Source organism: Drosophila biarmipes, chromosome 3R (assembly GCF_025231255.1).
Source record: "Drosophila biarmipes strain raj3 chromosome 3R, RU_DBia_V1.1, whole genome shotgun sequence".
Taxonomy (NCBI): domain Eukaryota; kingdom Metazoa; phylum Arthropoda; class Insecta; order Diptera; family Drosophilidae; genus Drosophila; species Drosophila biarmipes.
Genome location: NC_066616.1, coordinates 6,506,765 through 6,527,846, shown reverse-complemented (window position 1 = coordinate 6,527,846; position 21,082 = coordinate 6,506,765). Strand labels below are relative to the sequence as shown.

General features: G+C 42.4%; 2 protein-coding genes across 3 annotated transcripts; both read right to left on the bottom strand.

The window, feature by feature from the left end:
- Positions 1-5,015: 5,015 nt before the first annotated feature.
- LOC108027119 (uncharacterized) lies at positions 5,016-5,905 on the bottom strand. 2 transcript variants are annotated; one of them, XM_017098335.3, is made up of 3 exons: positions 5,511-5,905; positions 5,334-5,456; positions 5,016-5,244 (listed from the first exon to the last, which is right to left on the bottom strand). In XM_017098335.3, exons 1-3 carry the CDS (start codon positions 5,822-5,824, stop codon positions 5,148-5,150), a joined length of 534 nt encoding a protein of 177 aa, XP_016953824.1. In that variant the 5' UTR covers positions 5,825-5,905; the 3' UTR covers positions 5,016-5,147. The 2 variants fall into 2 exon arrangements, with proteins under 2 accessions (XP_016953824.1, XP_016953823.1); XM_017098334.3 differs by having other exon boundaries at positions 5,016-5,283; positions 5,511-5,902.
- Positions 5,906-19,949: 14,044 nt separating this feature from the next.
- Positions 19,950-20,702, bottom strand: LOC127011562 (uncharacterized). The gene is made up of 2 exons (XM_050888876.1): positions 20,260-20,702; positions 19,950-20,184 (listed from the first exon to the last, which is right to left on the bottom strand). Exons 1-2 carry the CDS (start codon positions 20,492-20,494, stop codon positions 20,063-20,065), a joined length of 357 nt encoding a protein of 118 aa, XP_050744833.1. The 5' UTR covers positions 20,495-20,702; the 3' UTR covers positions 19,950-20,062.
- Positions 20,703-21,082: the final 380 nt, after the last annotated feature.

The following is a 21,082-nucleotide window of genomic DNA, read 5'->3' as shown; positions in this document are numbered from 1 at the left end:
CGAAATCGCTTGAGTTGCCATTTAATTTTTACATATTTCTGCTCAATTGTTGCATAATCAAGGCATTAAAAGAAACGCTTACACCATTTAGCCTTCTTTTTCCACACTTTCCCCACGATTGCCCCCCAATAGGCAACATCAAAGTCTGGCATAAACATTCCTTTCTCCATTGTTTTGTTTGTGTATTCAGTTTTGTGTTACAGGTGATTGCATTTGCCTTCCGTTTGTTCCCTCTTCTGTTTGTTTAGGTAACAATATATTGGCTTGCTGAGGCCGAGAAAGGGAAACGGGCTAGGGATTACTTGGGGCGCGGAAAAAGGGAAAGTCAGTGCGAAGTTTTCCTCGGAAGGGGTTACGCGGATTTGGCTGACAAATATTTGAGGGAAACATGAAAATTTAATGGTTTACGTGATAGATTTAACAACCAATTTGGACCAAGGCTGGGATATTTGGGGAAACAATAAGGTTCGGACAAAAAATTTGTATTCTAAAATATATACTTTTATATAAGAGTTATTGTACCATGTTCCTTTTAAAATATTTATTATTAATTATATGTTCTTGTAATGATATATATTACAATAATAAATAATAAATAAGTTATGACTCGATACCAGTTCTTTTTCGTATATGAATGTAACACAATTTATTAATTTAACTTGATAAATTTTGATGCAAATTACGAGAATTTAAAAGGATTCGTTTTCAATTTGTAACACAGTTTCTGCAAAATCAATCAGCTCCCTTCCGTACACCTTTGGCAAGCGCCCACATCGAACAGCAGTGTTAAAGTTTGCAATACATTACCTTGGCTTACTCCATTGCACGTATAGATTGCTTGGCCCACAGATGCAATCGAAATTAAACCCACAACGAAAAGTAAATAAATTTTACAAAATGGAATGCTGAAATTATTTCCTCAGGTCGTTCAGCACACACTGCCGCGCCAAACGATAAATTGCTAGTGCAATGTTAGCAATTGCTGTTAGCCATTACGTATCCGCCGCGTTGCAGCAAAACAAGCAGCAGCGGCAGCAGCAGCAGCATCGCAAAAAACACACTTGATTGATGAAAAACCTTTGCGAAATGTCAATCCAACATAATTGAGTCATGTGCTGCCTGTCCCACCCGCAAAAAGCCGGCAAAGGGAAACGTGAAAAGTGGCAGCTGCAAATAAAAAGTGGCAGAGTGAAACGCGTGTGCGGGGTCGCCGCGGCACGGCTATCAATGTACTTTGCGAGTGAGCACTGTACCAGCCACACGGCGTTGGCCAAAACCATCATTACCATCGCCATACGTCGCGACAGCCGCAGCTTAAAGTCACTCAGGTGCAGTGGCCAAGGCGAAATGCACATTACATTGCCTTCTGTTCGACTGCGTCAGCGATGCTCCGGAGAGTCACGAGATTTCGGAGGGGATTTGGGATGCGAGCGAGTCCGAATAGAGTGGAACTGCTGTAAAGTCCACTTTATACCTTTACTAAGGGGAGAGAAAGAAAGTAAAACGATTCTAAAAGCAGTACTTCTTATTGAATTTCCAGGGTCTTGCGATAAATTGTTTGTATTCACTAGCTATAGGCTTATTTCTGTTTTGAAAACTAGAGCCGAAAGGTCACAATACTGTTTTGATCAAATACATATGTATCAAATAAATACTTGAACATATTAACTATTTGATAACTATTTGATTATTATGAAATAAAAAGAAAACAGTAAATAACCATGGATATGTGCCATTAAATACATTTAACAAAATTGTGATTGGAGTATCTTATTATAATATCTTATCTTTCGCTAGAGCTACAACATTTCGTTATTTCCACTTTCAAGATATAACTTCCACAACCTTAAATTGTAAATAATTAAAATTATAAAATACACAATTAAACTATGAACTAGCTGTGAATTTAAAATCCACACATCGACGTTGCAGCATCACGCGGCCATACCAGAGCTGTAATGGCAAGAAAATTAATGCCGGCAAGTAAATGCTGCTGACTACAGTCCCTCGACGGCCAGCAGAACGATATACTTGACGACGATGATGGCAGGGCGATGGAACCAATGAAGGAAATCCAGGAGAGCCCCTCCTCGGCCACCTGCAATAGACCGCAGAACAAGTGGCAGCCAAAGTCGTTTCGAGTAAGTGTGACAAAATATAAATCTTTGCCTCCACGTCCACAGTGGTACTTTGGGGTGTGTGGATGTGTGGCAAAGTAACCTGAACACATAAGCTGCAGTTGGTCAGGGCGCTCGTTAAACTGGACAGCCCTGCCGCTCCGATGCTCCGCAGCAGGACTCGCTGATGTTGCTGCTGTTGCCGCTGTTGCAGCCGAAGGACCAACATCCTGGCGACCGCATCAGCTGCAGCTGTTTACGACCTACGCCAAGAGAGTTCAGCTGAGGGCTCTCATTTGCGGCTGGTCGAGGGGATGTTTTTGGGGCACGGCACTTGTCGACTCTGCCACTGTGTCTCTCAGGGGCGGAAAATTCCCCGACTTTCTTGGGCTCAGGAACAAATTTACAGGGAAATATAGATCGAAATTTAGAAAAAGTTAAGTTTCGATAAGGAGTTGTGGGGTATTTGTAACGCTTTTAAATCATATCTATATTAATAAATATTATAAAGTTAATTTAAGTCCTAAAAATTATCTAATTAAATATTTATATGATTTGAATAATATTCTGCAATTCTATAAATATTTTGTTATACTGTGTTGTAAGTCTACAGGTTTTTAAGGTTTTAATTTTAGGTTTTATGTATGTTGAAACATTAATAACAATGATTGTTCCAAGTCATTATTGTAAGTCAGATTTTTGGTTCAACCAAAAACCTAAAGTGTTGTGTCTAACAGTACTTTAATACATCCCAAACTCCAAAACCCACTATTTCCCCTCCTAAAATCAGAGATTCGACACCATATCCCAAAAGAGGAAGTCCCATTATATCTCTAAGGCCTCTCCAAGATATTCTCTCACTCTGTACTGGGCATGCGCCTCTCCTCTCTCCAGGTTGTGAAAAACGAACAACGTCAAAATGGTTGGAAAAATGTCGCTTTCGCCGGAGAAATTGTGCCACTCTCTCCGGCTTTGCCCAGCACACCCATCTGGTGTTTGGCGTGGCATGAAAGTAAAAACAAACCTGAGAGCAAAGCGCACAATAGCAAGGGAACTGAAAGGACTTTCTTGCCAGCGATACAGCTCCTCAGGACCCACTCTCTCACATGTGCTGCCGACTTGGCCAGGACTCCGGTGCATATGCTTGGCACACAAATACAAGCGGAACCAGCCGGGCCAGAAACAGAAATATGCAGCGCAATCCCTTTAGGATTTGGCCAACTGTTTGCGCGCACTCTCAAAAACTTGAATGCACCTTAAATGTGCAGGGGCCAAAGTGGGGGAAAAGGGGCCCAAAGCTCCCCTCGAACTTTGACAATCTAAGCAGTTTACTGTGTCAATATGTTACGTTCGCTGCTCGTCCCACAGCCAAACTTCGCATAACTTATGCATGCAAATTTCCCCATTTGGCCCTCCTACCGAAGCCGAAAAGGTGAAAGACAAAAGCAACCGAATCGCACCAAATGCGGTTATTGCAGCGATTATTTTAATGGCTCTTCTCGGTTGTTTGATGCCGAAGAACTTAACGTACTTATGCTGTGCATGATTTCTCTGTTTTCGCGGGGCTGCCAATGCAGATGTCTTTAACACCTGCCAAAGTTTCGCCTCCAACAGTCATTCATGGTGCATTTCCTGCAGCGGAGTCATTTGTCAGCTTGTTCCAGGGAGTACAAGTTGGTTTCATTGGGCAGGGCGATTTGAAATTCAGATTTTAAAGTTGCCGCAAAATCGAAAAGTTTGGCAAGTCCCACCTAAGTGCTCGATGCGAAAGTTTCCAAACTAAAGTTCCCATCGAAAAATACTTTACGTCATGCAATTGATATATTTTCAGCGGAGAACTGCTCTGTTTAACGTAGTTTTGTACAGTATTTTAAAAATATTTAAAATATATTAGTATTAACTCAAGGATAGTATATTCGACAGGAAAGCAGCTCGCTGAAAATATAGTTTTCCGCAAAATTAAACACAACAGAGCCCGGAATATTTGTGACAACAGGACTCATAACTCACGCGAAACTCAGGCGCTGCTGCTTACTCTTTTATTGTATACTTTTTTAATTTACACTAAATATTGCAACGACGTCTGAGTCGACAGGAGCACAACAGGGCGCACAGCTGCATTTTCGCGGTGCCACGCCCCCTGCCACCCCCACTCCGACACCGGGCCCACCGCCTCTAGTCGTCTGAGCTTGCTTATATTTTATTTGTGGCTAAAAATTGCATCCATGAATAATTCAGTGAAGTGAAAAATTTGGGGGTTCCTTCGCCCGTCCCACCGCTCTCCCACCGCTCTTCAAAAGAGTAACCCAGCGAAAAAGAATTCATTTTGTATTTTTTCGTAGCCACTTCCGTCAGTTCCGCTTCCCTTCTCGGCACGTTTTGTAATGTGTGCGGGTTATCAGCATTTTGGGTTAATATTTAATGTAAATGACAGACCGACCACAGTGCGGCTGCGTTGATGAAGCCTCGGACAGGGGAGATCCGGAAGCGGATCCGGATTGGGGATTGGGCAACCTGGAGCTGCGACTCCCCGCCCCCAAGTTACTCCTAGTTTGCATAACATCCGAAAAAGAGTGCCCAATACTTGCAATGTAAATGAGTCGCCGGGAAACGGAAACTGTTTATGCAGATCGAATGTACCCGAGAACACTCGGAATATTCCTTTTCCCCGATTTATGTTTCTGTTTTTGGCCCGCTCCTTGCTGCTTGACAGTGAAAATAAACTACCAACTATTCTATAAATTAAGATTGCAAAATTATTCAGTTTTCTTTGGAGTCTGGGCGAACTTTGTGACATTTTGCATTGCAATAAATGACTCAGGTTGCAAATCTTTGTCTGTGAAATTTGTTCTTCACTTTATTTTCAGAGTGCTTACGCATATTAAGGCCATAAATTACTTAGACTTTTAAAATAAATATATTGGTATAGTTTCGAGAGAATTTATCCACATCATCATACTTGATAGAATACAAAATTATAGATGATGTTCTCGTATAAATATATTCTATCAAGTATGATAAATGCGGTTATTAGGTAAAATCATGTGACATTATGAAGTCATAGCGGGTCTTTTCTCTTTTCGACAGCTTATAAAAATTGCGACTTGTTTCGGCTATTTCCAGATTACTGTGATAAGGTGGCCACAGAGTTGTGTATGACATTACCCTGTAAAAATAAATTGTATCCATAAGTGGTTTCAAGTACGGCAGCATTACCTGACAAAATATACCGCCTCCAAAGCGTTGCTTTGGTAATCGATTAGTTTTGAGACTTCACTATTCAGCTGACGGTTATACCTGATGGTATCTTTTTTCAAACGTTCCTTACAGCTGACTTCACTAAGGGTTCCGCCGCAGATAAGATACATTATGATATAACAAATTCATCCTTACGTGGGCACTTTAAATTTAGCAAAGCTGGGGTCTCTGGGAAGGACATCTCGATCGTCATACAATGGCTTGTAGGTAAAGAACCGTGCGTCGTCCGTGTCATCAAACTCCCCCACATACTTCTTGTCGTCACTGTGGCGTCTTACATTGCGGTCCAACAGGGCTCTTTTGTCGTGGATCGGAATGTCGAATTTGGTAGTCTGTCTCCCGAATGCGATCCCCATGGTCGTAGTATAGCGAGTGGAAAACGCCCTTTCTACCTTCTTCTCCTTCTTTTCTTCCTCCTCAAGGAAGAGGGAAGGCCGCACATTTTCCATTGCTAAATCTAAAGCAAAAAGTGTGTTTTTTTGGGATCAGAGAACGTGTGTACTTAACTTTGAGTTGATATTAAATAAAAAGGATGCTTGAAGAAAGATAATCCCATAAAATATGTCCTTGAGAAATCACTAGTAGTCTGAAGGTTCTTCCACTAAAATATAAAATATGCATCTTGAAAAAGGATTTTCCAAACCAATTTAATATTCCTGCGCAAGAAAATATTTCAGTTCCAGCTCTCACATTTATAATTGGTTTAAATATCAAACCATTAGGCTGTGCCAAACTAGACAGTATAATTATTTGTTATGAATAATTAATAGTGTCTGCAACGCAAATACTCATCCGAACTTCGCTATATACCGACTGTCTTAAGGCTTGTGTATATTTCATGAAATACAAAATCAATAAACTTAAGGGAACCATAATGAAATTATCAACTATCGGGCACACAACCCCACTCTACCGCCACTTTCTCGCTATTTATCCAAAGGGCGGCTGGTTCACCACCCCTTACCACCCACTATCCGCCTTACCACCCACCCACCATAAAGCATCCTTGGAGGAGCCCCAGCCTCCGGGCTCAACATTCAACATACTTTGTGCGTTAAAAATATGTAAAATATTTTAACCGAAAACCTTTTCAAAAGATTGCAGAGCAGGCGGCTGTTCGTGTGTGCATACTCGGCGTATGCGTGATGATATTAAGCGGCCCAAAAGTCAGTTGCGAGTGTGCGGCCGTGTCTGTGGGAGTGGGCTTGATAGCATTGATTTTACCCCCAATAATTTCGAAGAAAAGCCACAAAGAAAGCACTGAAAGTTCCCCGCTGCGGAGGCAAGTTTGCGTGCAATTTAAGGTTAATTTACTCGGTGTTGATACGAAACGGAAAGACACCATACCGACAACGCATAGCAACCGTACTTTTACGTTTTCGTAACAATATCGGCTTAAGAATTCAGAAACACTGATTTCACGTAACTTAACTTCACAAACAACATTTGTTATAAGTATGCTTACCGTTTGACTGTGTTTATGTATCTTCTCTTAACTTATCCCCTCATTGCCTCTGTTAAAGTGTTATTACCTACAGTTTTATTAAATTAACACTCACTACTATTTATTTTCTAATCTGTGACTCTTTCTCTTATCCCAATCCAAATATATGGCTTTAATCTGCTGGCTGGGAATTATACTCGCACTTTTTCCGCTCTATTCAGGGTAGGCTTTATGGCTCAAGGACGTGACGCTTCAAGGACTGAATTTGGATTTGTGTTTTCATTATGAGCTCAAAGAAAGTCTGTTTCCGAAAGTGGATGGCCACTAAGCTGCATTCCTTTTAGCCAAAAGTGGAGTGGGACAACATACAGGCAAAGAGCAAAACAGAATAAAAACAGCAAATAAATCAAATTAAATGAAATGAAATAGTTGAGGATTTGGGGTAGCTGACAATGGAATTCAGTTGCCAGTCTCTTAGTGTTTCCATCCATTTATACGTTCTCGATCTGCTGGGTTCATACCACATCGACCAATTTGGAATCGGTCACATGTCTCAAAGTTAATCAAATTAATTAAAGTTAATTATATGGCCAAAAATGCTGACTAGGCCACTTAAACCTATTTATGTCAGGATTAGCAACATAGTGCCACTAAATTTAAGTGCCATTATAGGGCTAAATATGATTGATATACTCAAATTGTGCTCAAACATTATGGTAATGTTAATGCCATGGCATGCACCGTATTTAACACGATAACATGCCTTTTTCGCCAGCACTTACCTTAAACGGTGCCAGGAGAGGGCCAAATGCACCGCCAGGACGAGCAATGGCCCGATCAGCCACGTGGCCCACTTCCAGTGCAATTCTCCGCCAATCGCCCGGCAATTCATATCCTGCCCCTGCACAAACACAAACACAATCGCAATCGGCACCACCACACACATCCTGCCTGCAACGACATCGAGCTGCCCCGGCGGGCAGAAAACACAGCGCAAAACACACTCGAGAATATTAAACAAAATGTCAATTTGGTGCTACATTTTCGGGCAGGCAGGCGGGCCGTGCAGCGGGCCTGAAGGACCTCGAGGACCTGTCAAAAAATGGGCAAAAATCAAATCAAATTGCACACTTAAGCTGCAATTGCAGCGGCATCGAGAGAAATCAAAGTCCGCTGGCAGCGCGCGCCCAATCAAAATGGAAATAGTTTGGCCCGACCATCGAATGACCAGTTTTGGGACCTCCCAACAGCCTTGGAACCCTGGAAAAGGAACTCGAACGAGGGCCCGGCCAAGGCGAAACGGAAATGAAATCAAGCAAATTGAATGCGATGAGTTGGACGTGGGAATACGTGCCAACCGTTGTCATAACAGCCGTGACGATAAAAAACACTCCAGATCAACGGTAATTGCTGCCGACAAACTCGCATCTATCTGCGATACGAGTGCGAGTATCCGTAGGAGGCCGAGGGACAAAGGCGGAACACGCGCCGCCCCCAGCGCACCCCCAGCGCACCCCAAGCCGTATCCGAATCCCAGTTCCAGTCCGAATCAAAATCCATAACATAGCCGCCAACAATGCGTGCCAAAGCCATGCGAACGTTCCAAGACATCCGACCAGCATCCGCTGCCAGGCATGCACGGTAAGAAACCGGAGGTGCTTTATGGTAATAACAACAAGAGTTTCAAATTCTTTTACAGTTTTTACGATACTTACTGCACAGTTCTTATTTACTTAATTTACTGGAGTTAGTTGGCCCTTTTTAGCATAGGGACAAGCCGAATATCACGATGAAATACTTTTCTTATAACAAGCCAGTTTGATAAGGATTGATTGATTAAGATAGTAAAATTTAAATTGGGGGACCTTAAATTATAGATATTCTACTTTTAATATATGGGGATCGTGGACTTGAGTAGTCCTCTTTCTTCCAGTGCCCTCCTTAAGCTAAAGTTGCTGCGACATGTCACCGCGAGGCCTCCTGGACAAATGGTCTTTCCCATTCGCCATATCCACTGTCCCATCCCATCTCGGTGCCATTCCCATTCGAAGTCCCAGTCCCAACAGGCGGGGCTTTGCCCCCGACAATTGACATTTGGCCACCCATCGCTGTCGCTTCCGAATCCCCATCCATTTGCGAGGGTGGGTGGGTCGTGGAATGGGTTGGGTCTCTGGGCTTGGGGACACGTGGGTGGCTTGTTGTCGCGTTTTGGCCGCTTCCGCTGCCGTTGCCACCTGCTCTTGTCCATCGCCATTCATCAACATCAGCGCTGAAATTAGAAATGTTTTGCGTTTGGCTTCCGGCAGGACTCGGCCGCAGTGCCACTCGCAGGACTCGAATCCTGCTTGGAGCCACCAGGAGCTAGGAGGAACGACATCATCGACAGGAACCAAGCCGTCGACATAGTTTCATGCCATTTGGACAGCTTTTGGCGATGGGGCTGCGCTAATGTAGCGTTGTTGCCGTTTTCTGATTTGTTTACCTTTCCAATTGAATTCGTGTCGCGAACGGCGCCCATTTCAATTACACTTGACAGCAAAGTGAAAATTCGAACTGGGCTGAGAGTTTCAAGAGTGTCCGGAGCGTAATTCAATTTTTAACGAACTTTATGCAGTTGCTTTCGTATTGGATTAGTCCATCTTATGGTTAATTTTTACGACACACGAAAACACATTTTTTAATGTACAAAGAAAAATATAAAATAAATTTTATATTGCTGTGTTTCCATATTTCTTTAGTATGTATAGTTTATGAACGTTTAATTTGTTAAATTTATTAAATTTTTTTTAATTTTTTTTTAAATATATTTATGTTTGAAGAACATTAAACAAGAAAATTTCGTAAGGAAATTTTTCGTTTCACATAGCATTTAAATGAATTTTATGTTTCGTACCTTTCATCCTTTGATTCTTTTAAGGCAAAGTGTAGACTTTGGACTCTGTAAGGCATCGCACTTCACCTGAAAACGTGCAGAAAAAATTCGGCAATAGATAACAGCAACCCATTAGATGAGCTTCCCCCTATTCCCCATTATGGTCCGATGGAAATGGGAAAGCCGCTCGAACTATTTATGGTTTAAAGAGTTTGATGCCGAAGTCGGAGTTGGTGCGGCTGAACACATGTGTTGTGGCCGAAAACTGGGACGTGGTTCTCCTCTGGCCACAGAAAAATCTATTGGGCTGAAACAGACGTGCCACTGGCACAATGAGCGGCACCAGAATTTACGGCGATTTCTCTATTAGGTGAAGTGAGTCCAATTTTTCTGGGTGGGTGCTGCCTGGGCTTAGGTGCCCAATCGACTGGGTTAAAGTTGACGATTACGGCTGATTTTTACGACAATTTGTCTGGATGTGCCTGCATCCAAATGGGGATATTCATCCTCCCGCGGGGGTCAAGGACTTGGTCTTGCCTTGCCGCCCCAAAGGCAACAATGTAAGAGGCCCTCGAGGACACAATCGAAATGGCTTTAAACTTTTTCAGAAGCTGCGCGAAGTAAAGCAGGGAATATTTCAATAAATAGGGCGGCTTTTGTGAGGGATATTGGAGTGAACTCCTTCTGATATCGGGCGATCGGGGTGCCAGCATATGGAAACTGTTGCTGCAAACGGCAATAAATAGCGGAAGAAACGTTGTGTGAGCTATGCTCGAATTTATTGCCTTTCTCATAAAATACTTGAGACTTTTATGTGCAGTCAGCAAGGTGACTGGGAGTGGGGGCTGTTCCAAAGGCTCAGACTTCTCAGGATATCTGGAAGTTTTGCTGGTCCCAAATGGCATTTAACAATAACTCTATAAAAAAAAGTAAACTTTAGCAACTTTTACAAAAATGTAATACTTACAATTTATTTGCCACAGATCTTGACTTTAATAATGTTTTTTTTTATTATGGTTGCAAGTAAAAGTAAAAAAATACAGGTAATTCTACAATCCTACCATGTGCATTTTGATATATTTATATTTTTTATAGCTTGGTATATAATTTGGTATATAATTTATAATTTTTAATGTTTAAAAGTGCACTTTTTCAACTGTGTTTTAATATTTTATGATTAACTATTATTTCTTTGGAATATATTGCTCGGGAGAGCGCCCTGGCTTATCAATTTGCTCATACATACTTAGAAATTGTGTATGAATTTCTAAAATTGATTTTTTAAAGTGATTCCCCAACACTAAGCACCGGTTGCGTAAATTTGCCTCTTTTAACCCCTTAAGGACCAGGGCGTCGGTAATTTTGAAATGAACTTTAGGCCCTCATCAATCAGTGAGCTTATTTAAAGACTAAGTACTCCAAGGGAAAGTGTGTCATGCACACACCACCCGGCGCCCGCCGAATCAAAGGCCGGCTAAACTGAGGCCCATTTAGGCCGAACAATTCCGCAGACGGGCCCAGCACAAAGCCGGCGCTCGCGTTCGGGCCTGGTTTAAATAAACATGCGAACTGAACATAAAGGGCCAAGCGTCGGCACTAAAACCAGCAAAATCAGGTGAATGAGCACTTTAAGTCTTTGTTTCGCCGAATCGAAATGAAACAGCAAACAATGCCGGCTGACAGGCTGGAAAAGCAGCAGCCGGCGCTGCCAACAAAAGCTAGCTTGCTGGCGTTTTAATAGGATTCGAGCAACAACAGCCACGGAGGGTATACCCACAGCAATTGGCCAGGGCAACAACACAAAAAGCGCAATGCGAAAGTTAGTGAAACGGAAGCCAACCGCCGCTGCGGTAACTCCCGCTCAGCCCCTCGCCCTCCGCCAGCACTTGTTGTTTTCTGTTACCTGTAGCCAATTGTTCTACCGACCGCTCCTCTAGTTGGCCAGCTAGTTGCTCCCTGTCAGTCGGCCAGTTGTTTGGGTTTTGTCATTTCCATAGCCAACTGTCAATGGGGCACCAAACTGCAGACGGACTGGGAGTTGCCCCGGGAAGGAGATCCACAACAATTAGGAGTGGCCACCGAAACTGATGCCACACGCCGAAATAGCTGGCAAGTTAGGGCACAAGCTTGATTCAATTAGCTCGCATTTCCCTCGGACAGTTTGGATCAAACTCTCTTTTCCCTCCGACAGATTAGATTAAAGTTTTAGTCAATGAGTCTGTTGGCTTACATCACTCTTAAATTATAAGGGGTGTGGAGAACAATGCTATCCAATTGAGTCCTAACTGTACAATTCTTAAATTTAGCCACTTAGCAATGACATCTCATGGCTCAAGGTAAGGTAACCCACTGCTGAAACCTATCAACCTACCCTCGCTTGAGTGAAATTTTCAATCTAAGTGGAGCCAATTGGTCAACAACTTGGCCCAGTTTTGGTCCGTCCAGCTGGCCTTCCTCTGGCTGCCTCGCTTTGCTTTGTTCGCCTGTGAATTTGAATGCTCCACGGAAACGGATGTGTTGATTGTCAGCTTTTGGGAGGAATACACCAGCAGGACGCCGTCCTTGCCTTGTTGCCACAACAGCGCCACTATGAACGGGGAACTGGTTAGTTGCACAGCAAGAAACTAAATATGCGCCTGTTTTATCGTCCACATGATAAACTAGGGGTTTGACATTAACTTTAAATGTCCATAGAATGTCTAGTTATTGGTCAAAATGCGGAGGACTTAAATAACAAATAGTATTAGATGCAATACCAGAAAGATCCTTAACCTAAATGTAATAATTGAAAAGGATCTATTAATTAATCACTTGAATATTACTTGATCGATGCCATAATCATTGCGCTCTGTGTGGGCACCCATCACTACCTACTGGTCATTGGTCATGGGACCCGGGGCAATCAACTGGCCAGTTGTCATCCGCAGATGATGATGACGATAATGAGCTGGGGCTTGATCATGGTTTACTGACACGTAATGACAGCTAAACTTTCAACACTCGACAGAAACATTTGCCGGAACTTCGAGGGTTGAGGACCCCAGATTCGAGTCTGCGACTGCCGGGGTGGCCATCGTTAAAAGCGCTGTTCGGGAGAGATGTTGTAGAATAGTGATGCCAACTAAGTATTTCGACAAAAAATAATATGTAAAATATTTACTAGTAATTTGACATTAAACACTTCCGTATAACTCTTGAATACTTGTGTAACAACATTATTATAAGCGATCACTAAAATAGCAATTGAAACCTCCAAAGCTTTTTTATGTATTTAAAATGGCCAGGATGCCAGCACTTGGCTGGTACAGAGGCCTCGCAGTGGGAGCAGCAAATGACTCGTGCAGGTCGGCTTTTGTCAGTCGTAACTGTAAATGCGGGACTTTTGGCCATTTAATGATGTTTCAACGTCATTGTGCACAAATAAACAATCATCATCATCCGCACCACGAGGAGCACAAGGACGAGGACGAGGACGGCGACGAGGACGGGGACCAGGCTGGAGGATGAGGTTTTGTCCTGGTTCATTTGATGACATGGCCTTTCAATGGCTCTGGTTATTAATGCGCCTGTTTGCTCCCTCGGCCAACAATAACGCATTTAAAACAACAATAACACAATGAGCCAGTAATAGCCATGAACCGGTCTCAAATCCCGGCTACATCCAAGGACTAACGAGCACGATTAGGCAGCGGGAGCAGTGGAACTTGGCCAAATTTCCGTGGGTGGGATTGCCAGTTCGGGAAACACTAATCATTTGTACGACCTAATAAGCTGCTGACACTTTTAGGATGGATAGACTGTCTTGGTTTATTTGGCTAATACATATTGGGGTATTTCCCGCAGTATCACAACCTCCTTTGGCCTGGCTTGTATTAATTAAAATGTTAATTTTATTAAAGTTATCGCCTGCTTTTAATTACAGTTTAATAAGACAAAAAAGCACGATGACACGTTCATGGCACAAAGGCCTTCCTCTTCCGTGTGTGCCGCATGATTTATGCTTTATATTTGCTAGTAATTCATATTAATAAATAAAATATGCAGCTTCCTGCATACGGTTTATAAATTCAACGACACGGATATCCACAGGACAAGTTTATTGCATTGACAGCGCCGCCTGTCAGCCGGATCCGGACTTCTGCAATCGACTTTCTGATCGGCATCTCTGCGTTGCCGTGGTGCGACCCAGATTCCGCACTTAATAAATACTTTGGCCCAAACCAAAGGGGCACGCTTCACTAAGCGCGCTCAGAAATAGACCCGAAAGGGTCGAGAAATGGGCTCCGGATTTGGCCAAGTCCATTGACTTGGCCCTTGCAGCGGACGAACCGAAGTTCGAGACTCGGCTTACGGCAGCTGGGTTCTTATTTAAAGTTTTGTTGGCCAGTCATGTGGACGGAGGCGAGCTGAAGGAGCAGCCAGCGCAAGTGGTAATGGTAATGGAAGTCCTGCAGGAAGCGGAAGTGTAGGTGGAAGAGGCTGGGGGCTGCCGGAGGATGTGCTCTGCAGCTTGTGTCAGGGCCAACGAGAGCATTTTATTTCTTAATTTTGTTTTCGACTAATACTAATTCGATTTCGCTGTAAGCAAAGCAGCAGCAGGAGTACACAGAAAATAAAAGAAGAGTGGTATGTCCGCAATTCAAAAATATTTTTTTCAGCAGAAACTTCCGGTCAATCACCATTTTACTAGGTTTTATTTTATTTAATTGTCATTTAAAAATGGTGACGTTTTGTAACGGTATTGACAAAACTATAAGCATAATTAAGACAACGATCAAACAATAGAGTTATGGGTACTGAAATTCTTCAACAGCGTAAAGATGTATTAAAAGATTTAAAAGGCTCAATCGTGTCCAAAAGATACTTAAACAAATATTCCACCCAGCTGACTTTCCAAAAACCGTATAAAAGATTCTTAACTTCAGTTTGATATTCCATCGTTTCTTTGTGTAAAACCAAGCTTATTGACCCGCACCAATTCAGCTTTTACTTTTTGCAGCTTCCATCGAGTCTGCTTTTTAGTTTCGTGGACTGCCAATTTGCATTGGCTTGGCCATTAGGATTGGGTCAGTCCGCAAGTTGGTGTTCTTTATTGTTGTGTGATGGTCGGACAGTCGGTCAGTTGGTAGGTCCGTCAGGTTGTCGGTTAGTCAGCTGGTCCGTTTGTCAGTTAGTGAGTCAGTCCAGTTGGTCGTGTCCCCAACCGACTGTTGTGTGCATCGTGGTCGTTATTAGCCGCCCGTGTCAGCCAGTTTGTCGTACATAATGAAAGACATGGTTTTCGTGTAGCGATAGCTCCTGCTTTGCCACCCGCCCCTCCACCACTCCATTCTGCCACCCAGCGGACCGTTCGTCCTTGTGCGTCCTGGTAGTCCTGTGTCCCCATGTCATTTGAATTTGTGCTCTTTGTTGCTGCTGCTGTTGTGGATGCTGGCATTGCATACAAATACGTAATTGAAAAATGCACATATCTCCGAGACGCTTATTGACTTTTATTGGACAGCCAAAGGGGTGCGGAGTGGGGCGCAGAAATGCTTAGCATAAGTCACTTTCGCATGGGCGGGGCAGTCAATTGCATGGAAATTAAATGCATGAACTTGGCCGGAAGGCAGCTCTGAGTGCCACAATTTGGCCATTATTTAAAGAGTGAAAATCGCCTGGGTCTCGACTCGGCTTTGGAATTTTGAAACGCACAGAGATATTCCATTTTCCCCAAAGCCGTGTGCGGTGTAAAAATGGGAATTATTATTGCCATTGCGTAAATAACAATCATTCCTGTCCGGCTGACTGAAGCGGACGCCCCGAGGGTCGCTCGGCCACTCCTTAGGTATTTTTATTAAAACATTCTGCTCGCCGCCGAGAGCCAAATGCAGCAGAGCCGGTCAAGTGGTTATGACTATGGCAATGCTCTCCAAATGCGGAACAGTCTCGCCCGGGGCTGGTGGGGACAGCAAAAACTTTTGGCCTCCAACTTTTAATTATAAATAATTTTCAACATTTTAAATATGTCGCTGGCACGCAAATCTGTGCAGCAAATGTTAGAAATGTCCATGCGCCGGGCAAAAATATGAAAATTCAGCATAGATGAAAATGTAGAGAGCAGAAATCGAGAATCGAGGCTTTGGCTTTGCTGCCTTTCTGTGCACAAATCCACACGTACATAGTTTTTGGCAACGGCTGCCAAATGCAGTTTTTTATGGCTTCGAAACTGCTTGAAATAATTCTTTTTCCTTTTCCCCTTTTTTATGCCCGGGTCAGAGCCTGCGAGAGCGACTCCGGCTGAGGCTCCGACTCCGACTGCAAATCCAAATCCGACTGCGGTTAAAAGTGCGGAAATACATTGAAATGACAATAAAACTAAAACTTGCCCGGGACGCTGCTACTTCGTTTTTGTGCTGGCTCAATTTTAAAGTTTATGGCCTGACGGCCAGCATGTGCAGCAACAACGGCGTGGAAGAGCCGGCCAAATGTTTATTTTATTTTATATTTATTCGCACTCTTTTTGCGATCTCGCATGCATTTGGTTTAAACGTGCTGCTAATAGCAGTTTGCACTCATTCTGGTTTTGGGGTTTTTGTTTAAGGGATCTGGAGCTAACCATTTGATAAGTAACATGGATGAAGGGAACACAGCAGACAAATGAAATAATTGCATGTTTATTAATAAAATTCTTTAAAATAATTGTGAACCTAAAATTCTGCACAAAAAACTATTCAAAGTAAATGCTTTTATAATTTAGTAACAAATATTTCAATAGTTAACAAATAAAAAAAGAAAAACTGATTAATTGTTTGCAATTTAATGAAATGCTTTAAAATAAACAGTTTTTCTAATTCTCAATTCGAAATTCTGCAACATATAAAATGAAAATACTTTTATGATTGAATAATAAAGCTGGTGAGTAAACATAATAATTCCTCGAATTCCTGAACATGCCACACATTGTAATTAAATCAAAAACAATTAAAGGCTTTATTGACTCTTTTATTAGGTGCATTGTGTGATTCACAGGCCCTCCCTGTCGCCTGCAAAGTGCGTTATTCAGTTTCTCGGAGTTATTTGTCAATAGCATAGGTTTAATCCTTCGGACAGCAGCTGTCACTCTGCTGCATTAGTCTGCAGTAATAATATGATGGGAGTACACAGCCCACTGATCAGATTTAATAATACAAATTTTCCCCAGTTGACACATAGGCAGCCGCCCTAATCATAAATCTGGAGTATCACCTGAAGAGGGACGTAATCCAGTGGCCCACATCCGGGCTTGTTCTGTTTACGGGCGTGTACTCTGTGTTGGTCCTGTACTCACCGCAGTGGAGAACAACAACTGAGATAGGTAGGATGCTGCATCCCATATCCTGCCCCCGCCCTGACCACAATGCAAACATGACTTTGCAATTAAGTTATTGTTGGCCAGAAGGAACTAGCCGACAGCCAGGGGTCCTCGGAGTCTCACTTCGCCTCCTTGAAACTGCTCCGGAGAGGTCCGCCCCCAGAAAAAGAAGCTCTCGTTTGATTTATGGCCCCTTGCAGCGGCTGCAGCAGGACTTTAAATCATGGACCGGCTCCTTGGCCAGTTATTTAACCCCAAATTGTTGCTTACGCATTTACTTGCTAATAGAGCCTCTGGAGTTTATGGGGCAAGAAAGTGAAATTCAAATTGAATTGAATTGCTATGCAAATTTTCGGCGAATGGCTATGCTGTTCTGGCCCGGTTTAAGATCTGCACGAGCGCCAGCTGCATCTGTGTGTGACGTTTAATTAAGGCTCCGATTTTGTGATTGACACCCCCAAAAATATGCGTCTGTTGATACGATTTAATTGCTGAGCCTTTTTTTCTCCGCCCGTACGGATCAATTTGGGAAATGTTTCATCTCGGTGGGTGGCAAAAATGGCTGCTGCGCGTTGTCTATGCCAGTGGAAACCACAGAAAAAACGGCATTCCAATTTTCAGAGCCTTTAAAGTGCATCCTCTGCGCAACTGATTTATTTCGTTATCAACTAATTTAAATATGCATTTACTATCAGTAACATTCCACAAACAAAAGGTAAATAAATCTTCACATATTTCATTAAAATTTAATACAATTTTATTTGCATTTTAGTTGTGGCACTCCTTCTTCTATTTGCCTCTCATCGGATAGATTTTAATATTGGGCCTGGTTGCTTTTATTTGTGATTTTTTGCAGCACCAACAGGACACACGGCGAGCAAACAAAGGGAGACAAAACATGTGCAATAAAAATGTGGAAAATAAAAGAGCGCAATTCCGTAACTAGTTCTCGTAGTTTGCCGTCCCGCAACTCATACAAACATTGGCATTACGTATACGCGGCGGTGGCAGCGCGATTGCACAGACATCTGCATGCTCGCGCGCCAGCCCTGCATTTGATATATTAAACTTTCGAACTATAACTCAGCATTTATTGTGAATATTTGATTGTTTTTATTGCCGGCGAAATCAAAAATTAAACAAACTTGTTAGCGACAAAATGGAATAAAAGCAATTTTCCTCTGGAATTGCAAAGTTATTCGGAAAATACCGATGCCCGAATAGAGAAATCCCTCCGACAAATCCAGTTCCTGATTCATTTGCACGTGCTGCATTACCCATTCGTTTACACCTGCAGAGGGAAAATGTGGGTTAAACAATACGCACATGCCGGCCGACCTCAATGAAGTGTTAGGCTTCCCCAAAAAAAGGAAAAAATCGCAAAGGCTGAGCGGAAATTATTGCGGCCCAATGAAACACTGGGGCGAGACATCGCGGGAATAAAGTTGTAATAAGGCCGCGTACCAGGTGGATCAGGCGCAAAGGGCGCTGGCAAGCGATTGGAAATACATTTGTCAATAACCACACTGGCGAAATGATGCCGGAACGGAACTTGCCCTCGGCAGATGCCGTGTTTTGCGGTGGGAAAGGGCGGGCTAAGTTATTGGAGGCCTGTTCTGTGGGCCCGACAACTTGTAAGTGCGGTCGGAAGGGCGGGAAAACAATGGTGAGGGGCCCATTGTCACACCTGCGGCGGGAATCTATTATATTTCAATAATGCCGCGACTATCGCATAAATAAACAACCGCAGTCGAACAAACACATGGCAGCAACATAAATCTGTTTGTTCATTTCCATTACCAGGCGACATCATCTCCAACTGTATCAGCGGATTTTTCCGCAAAATATGGCGACGGCGATAATGGCTAAATAAAGCCAATAAACTGACCGGAAGCCTCGTGTGAAATTCATAGAAAAATAGAATTTCATTCATGAATATCCGCGCAATTTCGGGCCACTTTAATTGATTTATTTATTCGTATGTATGCAACTTTAAAAATTTACCAAAGTAATTCGAATGGACGTGTATGAAATTCTATTAACAGTTTTGGCTGCTTTGGTTGTTTGCCCAACTGAAATAAATTGCACGCCTGAGCAGCCATTGGCTGTCGTCGCCACTCCCATCATCATCATTGCCATCTTCATCATCGCCGGCCCAGCCCTCAGTGCGTATACTTTATTTTGTTTCGTTACGTGCCGTCTGCGTCCGAAAGTCATGCTTGACTTGCCGCTCGCAAACTTTTTCCCATAAAGTCAAAGGCGTTCTGGTATTGTTTTGGAAGAAGGAAAGGGGTAGCCACAAATATTCAAATTCGCGACCGTGTGTAAGAAACCGACTAGACCATAAACAAATGGCTGGCATTGGGGAAAAATTAACAGCAATATAAACGTCGCTCTGGAAAACCAATAGTCGTTAAGTTTTATTTTATTTTAAATTCGACATCATGTTTACAGAGATAAAGAGCATTTTTTCGTTTAACATCAAAGTGGTTTGTATCCCCTTTAGCATTGCAATCATTTGTGTTTGCTGACTGAATTAAAATTTATTTGTAAGAACAGAACCCTGAAAAAAACACAATGAGTGTTATTTTTAGTTGAAAGTAAATATTTAAATATTTTTTTCCTATTTGTGGTGTATTTATAAAAAAGTAATTTGTCTGTTTTTAGTTTAAAATCTTAAAGATCTCAAGTTATTCCTAACAAGAAGAAGACTCACTTGAAATGATTTTAGCTTAGTTGTGATCAATAGTAATAGTAAGAGGTACAATTTATAGTAAACTAATTTCATACTCGTTTCAACATTTGCTTTTTGATGGAAATAATTTCCGTAATTACTTTATAAATTAGCAAAATAAGTTCCTTATTTGGTTAATAATTGTACATTTAAATTGATAATTTCAAATTCATTTGTATTGTCCTGTAACTTTTTGTGGGGGCTAACTACTTGGGTCAACCTCTGTGTCTTCAGCGGAGAACTCGCCACAATGTCACGTAGCCCCTCATGATGTGCGGCACACGAAGGCAGCACAGCGGCTTTCTCATCTTTGGGGTCCTCGTGCAGCAATTGGCCAAGTCAAGAAGTCCCCACATGTCCTGCCAGCGGTCCTTGCATGTGGCACGCCCTTGGCTGAGTTATTACTTAGCGTCCTTTCGGCGCTGTCTGTGTTTAGCCAAAAATACTTGTTATTGTTTATCGTGGAAGTAACAGAACATTATAGCTTTTTATATCATTTACGTTTTACGTCATGTTTGGCACAGAGCACAGTCAGGGGCGAGTGGCTCTTCCGTTTCCTCGGGTAGTTTATGACTGATGGGCCTGATATGCGATACTTGTCCTCCATTGACCAACTTTTTCTCGCCGCCTTCCTTCCCGTCATTACCGACACACGCACCAGAGAATTTGCCGTCCCGCTCCGTGCCTTTGTTTTATGCCTTATGTCATATTTTTTGGCATGGCTTTTTAATATCATATGACTGGCGTTGATGTCGTGGCACGTAAATGTTTTTAATGTCCAATAAAATTATCGTTCCAGATAAAGCTGTTCGTCGAAAACAAAGCACCCGACATGTGTATGAACACACAGGATACTTAGGTTGCGGAAATGGTGCCATTTTATGACAAGTGTTGATTGCTGTACTCATGCCACTTTCTCGTAGCACATAGTTTAAGATGGCAGTTTTGAGTTTGTTACACTTTTTGTAGCCGTGTCAACATCGAATATGTTCGAATATTTGAGTAATTTGTCAACCAATTTAATACAAAGCCTTTCAAATATTTCACAATGGTTTTTAAACTTCTGGATGGACTCGAAAACATAATTAATGATGATTAAATTAAATTTAAAAAACACTTTCGAATACAAACCACCAACGAGGTATCCCCATCAGTTTTATTATTCATCCCATTAATTTCCCTTAAATTCCATTAGGCAAAAAAGATACCGTTTTGGGACTCGTGCATTTGGCAAATTGTCTCAGATTTTGACAAAGGACTCTCGAATTTCCGGAACACGCATTTTTCGTTTGCGGGCCAAAGTTTAAGCTCAAACGCAAAACTT

What these genes read in the sequence shown, in the direction of transcription:
- LOC108027119 (XM_017098334.3), bottom strand. Translation starts at nt 5,824, where the DNA reads ATGGAAAATGTGCGGCCTTCCCTCTTCCTTGAGGAGGAAGAAAAGAAG. An exon ending in GCTAAATTTAAAGTGCCCAC is followed by an intron (nt 5,457 to 5,510) that starts GTAAGGATGAAT and finishes CGGAACCCTTAG; the next exon opens with TGAAGTCAGCTGTAAGGAAC. An exon ending in GAGGCGGTATATTTTGTCAG is followed by an intron (nt 5,284 to 5,333) that starts GTAATGCTGCCG and finishes TTATTTTTACAG; the next exon opens with GGTAATGTCATACACAACTC.
- LOC127011562 (XM_050888876.1), bottom strand. Translation starts at nt 20,494, where the DNA reads ATGATATTAAAAAGCCATGCCAAAAAATATGACATAAGGCATAAAACA. An exon ending in TGCCAAACATGACGTAAAAC is followed by an intron (nt 20,185 to 20,259) that starts GTAAATGATATA and finishes GGCTAAACACAG; the next exon opens with ACAGCGCCGAAAGGACGCTA.